The following is an 18,164-nucleotide window of genomic DNA, read 5'->3' as shown; positions in this document are numbered from 1 at the left end:
ACTTTACCCTGGCGATCCCATTCAAATCCACATGCTGTAAGTTGAACTATGTAATTAAGAGGTGATTGTTCTAAATATTTATTTTAGGGGGGGGGAAAAAACCCAGTAACTAAGAGCAGCTGGGCATGGTAGCATACACCTAAAGTCCCAGCTACATGGGAGGCTGAGGGAGGAGGATTGCTTCTGCCTAGGAGTTTGAGGCTGCAGTGAGCTATGATCACATCTCTGTATTCCAGCCTGGGTGACAGAGTGAGACCCCATTTCTAAAGAAACAAAATAAAAATAATTAAGAGGAGGTTATACTGGAGTAGGGTGGGCCGCTAATTCAATATCACTGGTATTTTTATAAAATAAACACCATGTGAAAAGACAGATAGGCACACAGGGAGCATGCCATGTGAAGGTTGAAGTTACGCTGCGACAAAGCAAGACACTACAAGAATCTAGGAGAGAGGTCTGGCACAGATCCTACCGTAGACTCTTCAAAAGAAGCAGGACCCTGCTGACACCTTGATCTTGGACTTCTAGCCTCCAGAACTGTCAGACAACGTATATCTGTTGTTCGAAGCACCTAGCTTGTGGCATATTCTTATGGAAGCCCTGGCAAACTAGTACACTGTAACTTTAATCGTCAAATAAAAACCAATGATCCCCAAGCTGATATGGTTAGTTTAGACTTCTTTGCTGAGTTTCACAATCACATATACCATATGGCTTCTTAGGCATTTTCCATCTTTACAAGGTATCTGAAAACTAAACATGTTTAAAATGATACCAGTCATTGTAACTCTCCTGAGAAAATCTGCTCTATTCCTGAATTTGCTTTCTCTGTCAAGTGTACCATCTTCTTTAACACTTGCCTCCTTTGATTTACATACCCAATCAATCATCAGCACCTGTCAATTCTATCCTTTAACACCCTCTCATGATGGTTAATTTTATATGTCAACTTGGCTGGGCCACAATGTCCAGATATTTGGTCAGACATTATTTTGGATGTTTCTGTGAGGGTGTTTTTGGATGAGATCAACATTTAAATCGGTGAACTTTGGGTAAAGCAGTTTGTACTCCATGCTGTGGGTGGGCCTCATCCAATCAGTTGAGGGTCTGACTAGAACAAAAACACTGACATCCCCCAAGCAAGAGAGAATTCTGCAGCAGATGGTTTTCAGACTTGAACTGTAGCACTGGCTTTCCTCTGGGACTCTAGCCTGTCCTCCTGCCTTGCAGAATTTAAACCTGTCAGTTTCTACAATCACTCGAACCAATTCCATAAATCCGTGTGTGTGTGCGTGCGTTTGTAAACACACACATCTTACTAGTTCTGTTTCTCAAAATAACTCTGACTAATATACCCCTTGCTGCTTTTTAAATCTCACTGTCACTGTATTAGTTCAGGCCACCATCATCTCTTGTCAGGATTATGACAATATCCTCATAACCTGTATTTCCTTAGGGCTTTCCCCTACCAATACATTCTTTCTGCTTCTGTCAAAATGACCTTTCTGGCTGGGAGGTTGCAGTGAGCTGAGATCATGGCACTGCACTTCAGCCTGGGAGACAGTGAGACCCTGTCTTTAAAAAAAAAAAAAAAACCCAAAAAACAAAACTAAAACAAAATGATCTAAGAAACCTGACTATGTACATCACTTTCCAGTTTATAAACATTCACAGGCTTCCCATAGCTTTCAGGGAAAGACCCTTGGCATAGCAGAAAAGAAAGAAAGATACCATTAGGAGAAATAGATGATGGGTTGATGGGTGCAGCAAACTACCATGGCATGTGTATACCTATGTAACAAAACTGCACATTCTATAAGGGTACTGCAGAACTTAAAGTATAATTAAAAAAAAAAGAAAGAAAGAGAGTTCACAATCTGTCCCCTGTCCCCTACTATCTCTTCCAGTCTCTTCCCCAACTACTCCTCCCTGCACATAAAGGAGCTAACTTTCAGAACTTTTTTTTTTTTTTGAGACAGAGTCTTGTTCTGTCACCCAGACTGGAGTGCAGCGGTATGATCTCAGCTCACTGCAACCTCTGCCTCCCAGGTTCAAGCGATTCTTCGGCCTCAGCCTCCCGAGTAGCTGGGACTACAGGTGTGTACCACCACGCCTGGCTAATTTTTGTATTTTTAGTAGAGACGGGGTGTCACCACATTAGCCAGGCTGGTCTCGAACTCCTGACCTCATGATCCGCCCACCTCAGCCTCCCAAAGTGCTGGGACTACAGGCGTGAGCCACTGTGCCCAGCCACCTTCAGAACTTTTCTACTGACTTCTTCACTTTCTCAATGGTAACTTCCTGTAAATACATATTGCCATGCTGTACTCTAGTGCTTACCTCCTAATAGAGTGACTGCAGTCATGACCAGTTTTCCTGATTCTAATTACGAAGTTTGTTTGCTAAATTATGTTGATACTATTCTATTTTAACACAGCTTTTTACATAATATTACTGTTTTTCTTCTGTTAAAATGTTACATTTGTTTCCTGGGTGGAATATACAAACTATAGTCAATTCCTGAAAATGTTTATATATTTTAAAAGTACGGAGACTAAACTTAACGGTATGGACATTACCTTAGAAAATTAGACATTAAGAGACATTACTGCAAAATACTTGATAATGATTGTTATAATTAATAATTATACTTAAAAACACATAATAATAATTAACTCTGGTTACACACTGCCTGGGTTCAAATCTTAATTCTACCTCTCACTATCTGTGTGACCTTGGGCAAGTTACTTAACTTCTCTGTTCCCCAGTTTTGTCATTTTAAAATGAGATAGTAGTACTTTCCTAATAGGGTTCTATGAGGATTAAATTGGCTCCTAAATGCAAAATTCCAAGAATAGCTCTTGGTAAGTAGCAAGTGCTATATGTTAGTTGTTGTTGTTATCATTTTCTCCTGACAATGGCATAGGTAAATGGAAAGATTCTATAGTGAGACAACTTGGATTCTAATCTTGGTGCTAGTACTTCCTATTTGTGTGACCTTGGCCAAGTTCCTTAATTTCTGTTAGCCTCAGTTTTCTATCTGTAAAATGAGATGATAATACCTACCTCATAGAGATGTTGTGAGGATTGACTTAAAATATGTAAAAGTGCTGGGCGCAGTGGCTCACGCTTGTAATCCCGGCACTTTGGGAGGCCAAGGCAGGTGGATCACGAGGTCAGGAGTTCAAGACCAGCCTGGCCAACACAGTGAAACCCCGTCTCTACCAAAAATACAAAAATTAGCTGGGTGTAGTGGCAGGTGCCTGTAATCCCAGCTACTTGGCAGGCTGAGGCAGGACAATCACTTGAACCCAGGAGGCAGAGGTTGCAGTGAGCCGAGATCGTGCCACTGCACTCCTGCCTGGGCGACAGAGCTAGACTCCGACTCAAAAAAATAAATAAATAAATACGTAAAAGTCTTACAACCATGCTTGGCATACGGTCAATATTATAGAGTGCTTGCAATTTTTACTATTGTTATCTTCAGTAATACATGGTCCATATTAATCATATTACCTTGTATCTTGTTCAGATTTTGTTTTGTTTTGTTTGTAAATTCTCTAAACCTCAGGTGACAAAGGCTATCTATGCATGCTTTTTTATTCTTAAATTTTCAGTGTGCAGCTACCTGATACCAATCACTTTCTTTTTTTGCCCTCTCTTCTTCAGAAAGTAAACCAACCAAACCAAACAACTCACCAACAATATACAGTCACTCTTGCTAACCAATAAAACAACTAACTTTATTTATTTATTTATTTATTTATTTATTTATTTATTTATTTATTTATTTGAGATAGAGTCTCGCTCTGTCGCCCAGGCTGGAGTACAGTGGCACGATCTTGGCTCACTGTAGCCTCCACCCCCCAGTTTCAAACAATCCTCTCACCTCAGCCTCCTGGGCAGTTGGGATTACAGGTGCCTGCCACCATGCCTGACTAAGTTTTGTATTTTTGGTAGAGATGGGGTTTCACCCTGTTGGCCAGACTGGTCTTGAACTCATGACCTCAAGCGAACCTCCCGCCTCGGCCTCCCAAAGTGCTGGGATTACATGCATGAGCCACTGTGCCTTGCCTCAAACAACTTACTTTAAACTATATAGACATACCAGCATCTTGTGCTTAGGTTCATAGCTGTGCAAGATGCCTTTCCCTATTTTATTCAACTTGTAATAGTGCAGTCAATATCTCTTAGGACTTAAAATGTTCAAGCCTCCAAGAAAGACTGTTAACTATTACTGCACTGTCAACAGACATGTGCCAACAAAATGAAGTTAAAAGCTAAGGCTTATCTCCCCATACCAGCTTTTCACATTTCATCTCACCCTCTTCTTCCCTCCCCACTGCCTCATCCAGAATATAATATACTATGGTAAGAAAAGTAGGGAGAAAAACACTATCTCAACAAAATAACATCTTGCGTTGGTTATTAAAAATCCTGAATGCTCAATGTAGGGATATATGAAATACAGATAGCATCATGAGAGAAATTTGGCACAAGTAACTAATACTATTGTGAATTTTCTATGAAAATGTACCTTATAATCCAAAAATAAATAACTGCAACTATTTTGTACTTTTTGCATTTTTATAAAAATTGGAAATATTTTCATACCTTTGTTTATGTCAATGAGTTGTTTCTTTTTCTTCTGGCGTTCTAACTTTTCTTGTTCAGCTTTCTCTTTCGCAAGTTTTGCCCTCCTGGTCTTCTCTTCCATTTCTCTTCTCTTATTGTTTTCTCTCACTGCTTCCTATACATATAAACAAAGTTAAACAAAAACCTTTCCATTACTTATATAATGGAGAATTTTACAGTTTTAAATTTGTATAAATATGCAGAGATGGGAAGGTATTACAGCAGCCAGAAGGTGCATACATATACTTTTGAGAGAGACAATTAATTGTAAAATATCTCTTCTTGAAAAAAGATTTAGAAATAACTCAGTCTTCAATTGCCATTATCTAGGGTGCCAGAAAATTAAGGACATCAATGTTACAGACTTAACAATAAATATACTTTATCTATTGTTAAAATATGAACTAGTTTGACACATGAGAAGACTTAGTAAGGAAATATGACTCAGCAAGTATTTTATCCCCTTTATTGGATACTTTGCTGTTATCTGCAAAATTGAGATTAATAAAAAAACTACTTTATAGGATTTCTGTGAGGAAAAATGATACGAACATAAAGTGCTTAGAATAGATCCTGATATATTATAATCAAGGAATTTTAGTCTATGATGGTGATGGTGGTGGTCCTGGTGTTGGTGATAATGATTACATCTAATCATGCAGGGCATGAAACAGCAGTATTATCACAGAAAAGAAATACCTTCAAATATGACAGCTTTTTACATGCCAAAATATTTAGAAATGCTGAAACATATTTCAAGCTATTGTCTGTTTGATTTTGGATAGATTATTTGTGGAACATAGGCGAATGAGTACACTCCAGCAGATGGTATTAGAGAAAGCTGAATTAATGTGATCAGCTGGAATATCAACTTCCTTTGAGTTCAGATAAATCACGAATGCAGAGACATATCAACTACAAGTTCCTTCCATCAAGTTGCTCTGTTTCTTTTATGATTGATTAAAAATACTTCATAGCGTGTACAAACTATTTCACAAAAACTATTTTGTTCCAGAAACCCTAAAGAAAAAGACTCAATAACAAGAATACATCTACAAGGATTTGCCTGGAGGGGTTTACATGGAAATAATTTTTTTCTTTATGTTAAAAGACACAGTAGTTTAAAATAGCCTTAAAAATACTTTCAAAATTCTCCTGACGTGCAAGAATTGATTTCTTCCTATAAAAACCTAAATTATTTTACCTTCACTGGTACCTCCCCTTTCTCCCGTCATTGTTTTTGTGCTCTTAGACTCCATAGCAATAGGCTAGGAGCACAAAGGCACCTGGCTATTGTAGACGAACTCAAAGACTACCACTTAAAAATAAACTGGCATACTAGAATCATAATTTTAAAGCAGGGTTTCTCAACCTCAGCACTACTGTCACTTTGGGCTAGATAATTCTTTGGTAGGAGCTGTCCTACGCATTGTGGGATGTTTAGCAGCATCCCTGGCCTCTACCTGCCAGATGCCAGTATGATCCCACTCCAGTTGTGATAACCAGAAATGTTTCCAGAAACTGTCAAGTGTTACATGGAGGAAAAACTTGCCCCAGGCTGAGAACTACTCATGTAAGGGATTTTATAAAGATAATTTATTCACAAAAAATTAGCGTCCACTCTGTTAAACCAAGCTTCCTTTTACAGAGGTGGAAACTGAATTCTGAATGAGTTTAAGTACTTGGCTAAGGTCACACATTTATGTAATTACAAGGCGGGAAGGGAACACTGGTTTAGTGTTTGTTTTATTGTACAAGGAAGAAAAGAAAATGTGGATGTAACATCAAAAGCGTAAGTAACAACAAAAAATAGATAAATAAGGCTTCATCAAAATTAAAAACTTTTGGCCATCAATAAGCACTGTCAAGGAAATTAAAAGACAACCCAGAATGGTAGGAAATATTTGCAAATTATGTATCTGATAAGAATATACAAGAAGGGCCAGGCGCGGTGGCTCATGCCTGTAATCCCAGCACTTTGGGAGGCTGAGGTGGGCAGATCACGAGGTCAGGAGTTCGAGACCAGCCTGGCCAGTATTGTGAAACCCTGTCTCTACTAAAAATACAAAAAAAAAAAAAAAAAATAGCTGGGCATGGTGGCACATGCCTGCAGTCCCAGCTACTCGGGAGGCTGAGGCAGGAGAATTGTTTGAAGCTGGCAGGCGGAGGTTGCAGTGAGCCAAGATTGTGCCAAGATTGTGCCAATGCACTCCAGCCTGGGCGACAGAGCGAGACTCCATCTCAAAAAAAAAAAAAAAAAAAAAAAAAAAAGAATACATAAGCAGCACTTAAAACTTGACAATAAAAAGACAACTCAATTAAAATGGGCAAAGAGTTTGAATAGATATTTCTCCAAAGGAGATTAACATACATACAATAATCACATGAAAAGATGCTCACCATTGTTAATCACTAGGGAAATGCAAATGAAAACCACAATGAGGTACCACTTCATAGCCACTAGGAGGGCTATAATTTCAAAATAAAAAAAAAGATAATAAGTGAGGATGTGAAGAAATTGAAACTCCTGTGCATTGCTGGGGTAAATGTAAAATGGTGGCCATTTTGGAAAACAGTCTGGCAATCCTTTAAAATGCTAAACGTAGAGTTACTATATGATCCAACAATTCCACACCTAGATATATACCCAAAAGAAAATAGATGTTCATACAAAAACACGCACAAGAATGTTCATAGTAGCATTATTCCTAATAGTCAAAAAGTAGAAACAACCCAAATGTCCATCAATGGATGGATAAACAAAATGTGATATATATCCATACAATTGAATATTATTCAACCATAAAAAGAATGAAATGCTGATACATGCTAAAACATGTATGAACTTCACAAACATCATGCTAAGTGAAAGAAACCAAATACAGGTCACATATTGTATGATTCCACTTATTTGTAATGTCCAGAATAGGCAAATCCACAGAAACAGAAAGTAGATTAGTGGTTGTGAGAGGGTGGAAGAAGGGGGAATGAGAATAAACTGATAATGAATATGGAGTTTCTTTTGTGGGTGGTGGTGGGGAGGTGATGGAAGTGTTCTGGAATTAAGATAGTGGTGATGATTTCACAGCCTTATGACATACTAAAAACCACTGATTTTTTCTTTTCTTTTCTTTTCTTTTTTTTTGAGATGGAGTCTCGCTCTGTTGCCCAGGCTGGAGTGCAATGGTGTGGTCTCGGCTCACGGTAACCTCCGCCTCCTGGGTTCAAGCGATTCTCCTGCCTCAGCCGCCTGAGTAGCTGGGATTACAGGCATGCACCACCACACCTGGCTAATTTTTGTACTTTTTGGAGAGAAGGGGTTTCATCACGTTGGTTAGGCTGGTCTCAAACTCCTGACCTCAACTGATAAGCCCGCCTTGGCCTCCCAAAGTGCTGGGATTACAGGCGTGAGCCACTGCACCCGGCCAAACCACTGAATTACATACACTACAACGGTAAATTTTATGGTATGTAATCTCGATAAAAATTAATCACATTAATAAATAGATGTCTAAGAAAGACAGGATGGAAGTAAAATTGTAACTCAAAAGAGAAAAAACAATGTGAAAAGGCATCACATATTCAGGCCCTGATACTAATAAGCTACACGATGTTTGGCAAGTAACATGAAAAGAGGCAAGTAGCAGAGGAAAGAAAGAAGGCTAATGCTTGTATATATTTTATTAGTGGTCAAATCTCTGATTTGGTAAACAGTCACCAAGATCTGGGTGGACTGTTAGATTATCAATCTAATGGGTTGTTTAGATGCTGAGTGCTGCCTTTAGGAATCCTCAGTAAAAGTTTATTAAGACGGAGGGAAAAAAACCACTGGTTACTTGTGTTTGTATTTCTTCTTTGTTCTGATAATGACAGCTACTCTTTAACGGAACTCTACTACGTACCAGGTGTTTTAAACATTATCTAGTCTTAAATACATACTTTGTAATCTTTATAGAAAACCTGCAAAGTAGGTATTATTTGTTCCATTTTATACATGAAATTTAGGTTCAGGCAGGCTAAGTGACATACCCAAAGCTACACAGCTTCTTAAGTAACACAACCACTTAGGATTGTTTGGCATTAGCCTTTATGTTCATTTTCACTATCATGATGCCCCCCAAATAGAGCTGCCAGATAAAATACAGGCTTCTCAGTTAAATTTAAATTTCAGATAAACTGTGAATACTTTTATCAGTAGAAGTATGTCTCACATAATATTTGGAACATACTTAAATAGAAAAAAATCATGTAATATTTAGGATATATTGATACTAAAAAATTATCCATTATCTGAAATTCAGCTTCAACTGGGAATCCTCCTATATTTTCATTTGATAAATCTGGCAGTCCAATTCCCAAGACTGTGTTGATTTTTTATAAGCATCCTTTGATAGAGTAAGATCATCTAATAAAGACAGTAGAAATGATTACAAAAAGAAATGCCCAAATCAAAACCACATTTTGAAAATAGAAATGTTGATATAGATTACTGATGGGCATTATATTGTACATGAACTTGAATCATGCTATTTCTGTAGCATTCTCCATATATTTATTATTTCTGGAAAATATGTTAAAACTGAAAAAAGAGTTCATATAAAAATCAAACTGATACAATTTGCGATAGAAGAAAATAAGGCAAGAGATTAAATTTTTATATGAGAGGGAGGCTTGCAACAGGCACTGCTAAAACAACATGAATGTAGATCTAGTAAAGGATAAAGCAGAACAAGTAATAGGTCTATCAGTTTATATCTGAAATGTTTCAGGAATAGATTTAACTACAAAACAATCACAATTTGTAATGGCATGTGTAATCTTTAAGAGGCCAAAACAGAATTTAAAAAATCATTTCTGTGGTCCGGCATTATTGACAGTAAATGAAAACATCAACAAAGGCATATATTTTTCAAGCAACACAGACTAGTAAAAGATTCTGGTCCTGATGTCACTGGTGCTGTTTTCATGAAAAGGCCTCATGCTGAAAAGAATAACATATTCCCCTTGGTGTTTTTACTTGGCTCTGGCTTTAGTAAATTAGGGATAGAAAATACATGCTTGTTTAATTCTCTTTCCTTAGGAAATAATTTTAAAAGAGAAAGGGAAATCTTAAAGATAGTTTCATATCAATAATCTTTAGTTTTTAAGACATTGTTTAATCCTTCTAAAAATGTAAAAGCTGGTGAGGAAAAAAACTATTCTGAGGGATGGGATGTATTCTCATCATCCTAATTCTTACAAAATAAAAATCAAATAATCAAAAGAACGAAAGCAGTAGGATCAAATTTAAGGTCAGGTTAAGAAAATCCACTAAATTGACTGTGATTAACATTACTTTGTACTTGTCAAGCCTCGCTAAACATTTTAAAACACTAACTCATAAGTACTTAAACGTCATTCTCAAGTAAGCATTAATCATTATTTCTCAAGGTTGGAAATGCCAACTGATTAGATTCTGTCATTGTACGGGACAGTGTTCTGTTAAAAGGATGCTAATTGAAAAAGTGTTTTGGTACTAACCTCATACAAGATAAGAAATACGTTTACAGCCGGGTGCAGTGGCTCACACCTGTAATCCCAGCACTTTGGGAGGCTGAGGAGGGCGGATCATGAGGTCAGGAGATCAAGACCATCCTGGCTAACACAGTGAAACCCCGTCTCTACTAAAAAAAAAAAAAAAAAAAAAAAAAAAAAAAAAAATTAGCTGGGCGAGGTGGCAGGTGCCTGCAGTCCCAGCTACTCGGGAGGCTGAGGCAGGAGAATGGCGTGAACCTGGGAGGCGGAGCTTGCAGTGAGCCGAGATCGCGCCACTGCACTCCAGCCTGGGCGACAGAGTGAGACTCCGTTTCAAAAAAAAAAAGAAATATGTTTACAGAAAAAAGTCTCAGTTTTACTGGCATATCTATTTGTTAAGAGTTGGTAAAAGGTACAAAAGGAGTAAAATGTAAAGAAAAATATATCTAGGATTTACTACAAAATATTCACCAACCTAATTTTAAATCTCTCACTGAAACCTCCAATGCCTTACTGAAAAAAAAAAAGTGAATAAATTACAAATCTTATTTCACTTGCTATGCATAATTACCAAATAAGATCTACAGACTAAAAATGTCATATGCAAAAAAAAAAAAAAAAGAAATTCATGTAAATGCTAAGACCTCTCATTTATTTCAATTAAGCTTTAAGAAATGGATGAAACTGATTCAGAAAATTCCAAGGAGCCCAGATGCCAGCCTCATTCAGGTCAGGTCTACATGAAGCAAGCATCTTCCAACCTTGCCTTGATATTTGAAAACATAAACCACCACTACCACCACCACCACCATCACAGCAAACAATTTCTTACTACCATTGCTTCTATTGGCTTCCTATTTCAGAGCTGACTGCTGAAGTACTTTACAAGCACCATGAGATCACTGAAAGCTGAAGGCATATTTCAGGGACAGAGAAATAAAACAATTAGTAGTAAGGATCCCAGAGTCAGAAAAATCTGGTTTCAAATCAAAGCTCCATCACTTATCCTAAAAACCGTGTGACCTTGAACAAGTTAGTTCATGTCTTTGAGCTTGAGTTTCCACATCTGCAGAATCGAGATACTACTTAAATCACAGGATTGTTAAACAGATTAAGTGAAATAACGCTTATATAAAACACTTAAGACAGAGTCTGGTACAGAGGAAATGCTCATTATATAGTAGCTGTGGCTGTGATTATCATGTATAACAGAAACATCTAAAAGTTTGAACAGTAAGAATTCAATCACTGACAGACAAATGACCACATCTGTTTTCAATGACTTATTTTGCAAACCCCCTTCCTCCTTTTTTTGGGAAGTTATGAGGACATAATCTATGACTGGAAATATACCAACCTGATACTATCCACCCTCATTAACTGCACTGAATATGATTTTCAACTGTACCATATTATTGGCATCTAAGGTAATTTTACAATTCCATATATATCACTGTAACTTGGCACTCATGAAAAGAAAAAGAAAACTAGGAATGTATTCATTTTCTCTTTTGAGTTTTGGATCATTCTGGTTACCCGTGTGAATATAGTTGGCAAGACTTTCAGTTCATTACAGTATCAGAAGTTGTATGATAGTAGAGTCACATAACCATAAAATTATGTAAATTAGAAATGTCCTGGTGAACAAATTGGTAACTCTGGCGCCAGAGGAATACCGTGATCACACTGAGGAGTATTTCTTCATTCATCAAGGGTGTTGGAAGAATTTGAAAATGATACTGAGAAAAATGATTTGGCAATGATATAAAGAAACCTGGTATGTATTATATTAAAAATCTTTTTATACACTAAATATGAGTCACTGAGATAGTAGTTTTAATGAAAACTCAACAAAATAGGGGAAATTCCACATTTTGTTTTAGAGTCAGGGTCTCCCTCTGTCACCAGGCTGTAGTGCAGTGGTACAATCTTAGCTTACTGCAACCTCGAATTCCTAGGCTCAAGAGATCCTCCTGCTTCAACCTCTCAAGTAGCTGGGACTATAGGTGTGAGCTGCTATGCCTGGCAAAGTTTCTTTCTTTTCTTTCTTTTTGCTTTCCTTTCTTTCCTTTCTTTCCTTTCCTTCCTTTCCTTCCTTCCTTTCTTCCTTTCTTCCTTTCTTCCTTTCTACAGATGGAGCCTAGCTATGTTGCTCAGGCTGGTCTTGAAGTCAAGTGATCCTCCTGCCTTGGCCTCCCAAAGTGCTGAGATTACAGACTTGAACCATCAAGCCCAGCTAAACTTTTTTTGTGTGTTTTTTTGTTTTTGTTTTTTTTTTTTGAGACAGAGTCTCACTCTGTCACCCAGGCTGGAGTGCAGTGGCCTGATCTCAGCTCACTGCAAACTCTGCCTCCTGCGTTCAAGCGATTCTCCAGCCCCTACTCGAGCCTCTCGAGTAGCTGGGATTACAGGCGTGTGACACCACGCCCGAATAATTTTTGTGTTTTTTGTAGAGATGGGGTTTCACCATGTTGGCCAGGCTGGTCTCAAACTCCTGACCTCAAGTGATCCTCCCGCCTTGGCCTCCCAAAGTGCTGGGATTGTAGGTGTGTGCCACTGTGCCCAGCCAAGCCCAGCTAATTTTTAAATATTTTTCACATTTTCAATCTTGAACTCTCCGAGCAACTGTATCTTTCTTAGCTTTAATTCAGACTGTGCTTTTAGAGTTTTTTTTTTTTTTTAACTTTTCTGGGTTTTTTTGCTAGACACTGAAGAATTTTTAAATTGTTTATTTCAGTCACCTCTTTTAAAAATAAGACATTTAAAATTTATATTAAATAACCCCTGACCAGAATAACACCCATTTCCATATTCCCTAGGTAAGTATAATTCTAATTTTATGCATCTTGATAAGAGTTTTAAAAAATTTCTTACCTGTAATTTTATGCCCAGAGTAAAAATAATGGGAAATTGTCCTCATTATATGGATCATTTTAAGTCGGGATCCATAGTCCAAACTTTCTAATGAACACAGGACGGCCTTGAGGGGTTGGGAGATCTAATTTAAGCCCAAGCTCCTCTAGAGACTATAGTGCTTTATGCCCTTGGGCCATTTACTTAACTGCACTAACCCTCTTTTCCCGATCTGTGAAATATAGTCATGCATCTCATAATGACATTTAGTACAACAGATGGGACCACATATATGAAGGCAGTCCCATAAGATTATAACAGAACTGATAAATTCCTTTCACCTAGTGAGGTCACGGCCATCATAATGTCAGAGCCCAACACATTACTCATGTACTTATGGTGATGCTGGTATAAACAAACCTACTGCGTTACCAGTCCTATAGAAGTAGAGTGCATACAATGATGTACAATACACAGTACTTGATACGGATAATAAATGACTATGTTACTGGTTTACGTATTTGCTATACTATACTTTCTACCATTTAGAGTGTACACTTACTTATAACAAGTTAACTGTAAAATGGCCTTGGGCAGGTCTTTCAGATCCTCCAGAAGAAGGCATTCTTATCACACAAGATGACAGCTCCATGTGTGTTATTGCCCCTGAAGATTTCCAGTGGGATAAGACATGGAGATGGAAGACAGTGATACTGATGATCCTGACCCTGTGTAGTCCGAGGCTAATGTGTGTGCTTGTGTCTGATGAGAGCAACTTCCAATCTTCTAAGCTGCATTCATGTTAAGTGTCCTAATACAGGTGTACCATTTTTATTTTTTATATAGTATTTTTATTGTTCCTCTTCCGTTTAGATGTTCAGATACACAAATACTTAGCAATGTGTTACATACTGTATTCTGTACAGTAACATGCTGCCCAGGTTTGTAGTCGAGGAACAATAGGCTATACTGTATAGTCTAAATGTGTAGTAGGCCATAGCATCTAGCTTTGTGTAGGGACACTCTATCATGTTCATACAAAAATGAAATCACCTAACAATGCATTTTTCAGACTGTATCCCTCTCATTAAGCAACACATGATTGTACTTGTACTTCACAGTGTTGGTTTGCGATTTAATGAGGAATCACATATAAAGCTATCAATAACAGTGCTTGGCACATAAAACATGTTCGATAAATGGTGGTGGTTATTGTGATACTATTCCACATTTGGGCAATACAAAGGTCCCATGCTTTTCAAGGTCTGTATTCCATTTCCTCCAACCCAGGAGCATGTCCACATGTGTGCGTGCACACTGGGGAGAAGGAGGAATTCTTTTTGATATGAAAATCTTGCAATATCAGGTAAAAGTTTGAAGAAACAAAACACCCACACACTCTTTAAGCCACCAACTTTGAACAGATAATAGGACTTGTCTTTCTGTGCCAAGAGAAAAAAGACAGAGGTAGAAAGAACAACGGGAGGTTTTGGGGGAAAATTCTTGGTGTTAGGATATCATACTAGCCAAATCTAAGAAATAATAAAGATCATATACTAATGTGCTATTTTGACTAATAAAGAAATTCATGCATCATTCTACTCAAGTTTCAACATGCCTTACAGGACTGTAGCAAAAACTGAGGTTTGAAGGTTCCTGGGGAAAGGTAGTGAATTTGGGGGGGTGGGAATTACTGTTGTTGTTGTTTTCTAACATCTCTAGTTCTGTTACCTCACTGAGAAAATAAAGCACACAGTCCAATATAAGACCAATTGCTTTGGAAATTACGAGTTTAATTTTATTTCTTTAGAGAACATTTGTCTTAGAATGAGGGATTCACTTAGTCTGCCTCAATGTTTATGGAAGGACCAGGAGAATTAGCCCACACTTGGTTCCCTACCCTAGACCTTGCTAAGCTTTTTTATACTTTTCCCATCTTTACTGATAGGAGGCTGTTAGCTGTGCTGGAACATCATTACTGAGGGATTTCAAATAGGAGATAGGATGAAAGGCGGAAACTTTTTGCTTATTGGTGGGGTTCTCATTTCATTCCAATCATAACAGGAGGCAAAATAGGTAGCAATGGACAGGTTGTCCAGACCAGTGAACGAGGTAGGGTTATAGCAGCAGTTTCCTTTCCCTGTCCCAAAGATGTCCTGAACATGACAATGAAACAGCAAAGGCAATCCTAGATGCAATAACTTTTCATCATTTTACCAAAAAGTTTTTTCTTTTTAAAAGTTCTCCTTCTCTTTTCCTCTACTTCATACAGTTAACATATTCTGTGCTTGAATTGTTTTGGCTACTACTGACACTTTTTTTTCTTTCTTTTTTTTTTTTTTGAGATGGAGTTTCGCTCTTGTCGCCCAGGCTGGAGTGCTATGGCACGATCTTGGTTCACTGCAACCTCCGCCTCCCAGATTCAAGCAATTCTCCTGCCTTAGCCTCCCGAGTAGCTGGGATTGCAGGTGCCCACCACGACGCCCAGCTAATTTTTGTATTTTTAGTAGAGATGGAGTTTCACCATGTTGGTCAGGCTGGTCTCAAACTCCTGACCTCAGGTGATTCACTCACCTCAACCTCCCAAAGTGCTGGGATTTACAGGCGTGAGCTACCACACCCGGCCTATACTATTGACACTTTTGTTGCACTGGCCTGGAACCAAAGAGAAAAGAGGTGATAGGAAACACAGATCCCAATGTATGTTACCTCTAACTGATTTGTAGCTTGGGCTGTGGTCCTTATTTGTTATTATAGTAAAGGTGGGTGAAAACCTTAAAGAATATCAAAAGTAAAGCAGGACTCATATAGTTGTACAGGTCTTTTTCACTCCCATTTGAGAATGATCACATCAGGTTACAAATGGGAAGATACAGTGTGAGCCAAGATGAGTTTTTCAACATCTGAACAAGGAATTGAACAACCTGATCATTAGAGAAAAAGACCTACATAAGATGGTGGAAATGGTTCTTTAGAATTTTCAGCTGCAACTGAAGACAAATTAAGGCTTTCCATTAACGAAAGGAAGGAAGCCTACTCTTTAATTAACACCCAACAACATTAGATATTCCTTTTCTATAGTTTCACTGCGTTTAAAGGGCATATTGGATTGAAGGAGTCATGACAAATGCTCAGGGCAAAGAATTTTCAGCTGCAGTAACTAGACTCTGAGAGTCCGTACCTCTGAAGATTTTATCAGCACTATAATACTGCTAAACTTTTTCTTTCCCAGCGATTTCCACTTATTATGGTACAAGTGACCTTTAAAGTTCCTCTTATGAAAGATCTCATAAATACTTCATCAACCAATCAACTATGATTGCAACAGAGAAGTAGAACTTCTTTCTCACTGGGGTAATTGAAACCTTGATTAGCTTGCTCAAGTAGTTAGGTGCCTCAGTAACAGAAACTGAACAAATGTATTGATACTGTAGTTAGACAGGGATCAAAGGCATGCTTATTAACCTGTGTAAATATGGTATGAATCACAGAAGTATAACAGACCATAGGTAATCTGCTAAACTAAACAAAATAGAAATATTTTTCCCTCTTTGATTCCTGAGGTACTATGTTCATTTCTTCTTATAGACAGCATTGCATTCCCTCTATATCCTTTCTAGACTATACTTCCCTGTCCCACCTTTTAATTTTCACCTTCCCCTAAAGCCCTGTCCTCATCTCTGTCCCTTCTTTTTTTTTCTGGCAGTGAGGCCATCTATTCCGACTCATAGTTGAAAAAAAATGGTGCTTCCAATACCATATAAAGCCTTATGTGATCTGACCTCCTACTACCTCTTTCTGTCCTCATCTCTTCCTCAGCTATTCTCTTCCAGCCCTCGCTGGTCTCCCTCGCTCCTCATCTTTACATTTGCGTTCCTTCTGCTCTTAAGTATCTCCCTCAGGCTGGGCGCGGTGGCTCATGCCTGTAATCCCAGCACTTTGGGAGGCTGAGGCGGGAGGATCACCTGAGGTCGGGAGTTCGAGACCAGCCGGACCACCATCTCTACTAAAAATACAAAATTAGCTGGGCGTGGTGGCACATGCCTGTAATCCCAGCTACACAGGAGGCTGAGGCAGGAGAATCTCTTGAACCTGGGAGGCAGAGGTTGTGGTGAGCCGAGATCGCGCCACTGCACTCCAGCCTGGGCAACAAGAACGAAACTTCGTCTCAAAAAAAAAAAAAAGTATCTCCCTCAAGTCTCTGCTTGAATGTCTGCCTTATGAGTGAGGCCTTCCCTGACCACCTTAAAAAATAACCCCCTAACAAACTTCCTAATTCTTTCTTCCCTATTGTAGTCTTCATAACACAAAAGGTCAAAATCTAGTTAAACTTTAGATACTCTTTCCATTTTCTAAGAATTAGCAGCTGGAGCTAGTTGATTTACATAATAATCGTTTTCAGCCTGGGAGTTTTCAAAACATTAAATTACCAAGAACGTCTCCACACATAGTTCCCTACGCACCTCATATTTCTTTATTGTAGAAAATCTTAGCAGCCTTGAAGAAAACATTATCCACTTTCGAATGGTAAGTGTCTTTCTAATCATCTATAGGTTATGGTTCACTGACATCTACATTTATTTTCTTAAAAATGCCAGTGCTTTGCATTTCAGAGACCCGATATCCATGACATTTGTCACACTGACATAGCTCAATATTCCGCTGAGGAAATTCACTTGTGTAGAGATTAGTGTTTACATAGAGCCTCCAAGGTTAAAAGAAAAGAAGTGTTCTAATTTTGAAAATGAGGCATTTGTTTTGAATGAGATACTTGCAGGATCCACAAACAGTGTTATACAGCTTTTCTTTTTTTTTTTTTTTTGTTTTGAGACGGAGTTTCGCTTTTGTTGCCCAGGCTGGAGTACAGTGGCGGAATCTCAGCTCACCGCAACCTCTGCCTCCTGGGTTCAAGCAATTCTCCTGCCTCAGCTTCCTGAGTAGCTGGGACTACAGGCGCGTGACACCACGCCCAGCTAATTTTTTTTGTAGTTCTTTAGTAGAGACAGGGTTTCTCCATGTTGGTCAGGCTGGATCCACCCACCTTGGCCTCCCAAAGTGCTGGGATTACAGGCCTGAGCCATCACGCCCGGCCTTACACAGCTTTTCTAGTAATCTTTTGGTTTCAGACAAAACCCTCTCAGGTTCAGGTGCATGGTTTATAC

At 38.4% G+C, this 18,164-nt stretch overlaps 1 protein-coding gene across 6 annotated transcripts in view; it reads right to left on the bottom strand.

Moving 5' to 3' along the window:
* Window positions 1–18,164, bottom strand: part of DIAPH2 (diaphanous related formin 2) — a 923,693-nt gene that overhangs the window by 209,821 nt on the left and 695,708 nt on the right. For all 6 annotated transcript variants that reach the window (XM_030934028.1, XM_030934026.1, XM_030934029.1 and 3 more), the window contains one exon: window positions 4,615–4,750. In XM_030934028.1, coding sequence (XP_030789888.1) covers window positions 4,615–4,750 — 136 coding nt within the window. The remainder of the gene's footprint in view (window positions 1–4,614; window positions 4,751–18,164) is intronic.

This window comes from Rhinopithecus roxellana, chromosome 7, assembly GCF_007565055.1.
Source record: "Rhinopithecus roxellana isolate Shanxi Qingling chromosome 7, ASM756505v1, whole genome shotgun sequence".
Classification (NCBI taxonomy): domain Eukaryota; kingdom Metazoa; phylum Chordata; class Mammalia; order Primates; family Cercopithecidae; genus Rhinopithecus; species Rhinopithecus roxellana.
Note: the sequence above shows the minus strand (reverse complement) of the source record. Positions and strands in the feature narration are given on the sequence as shown.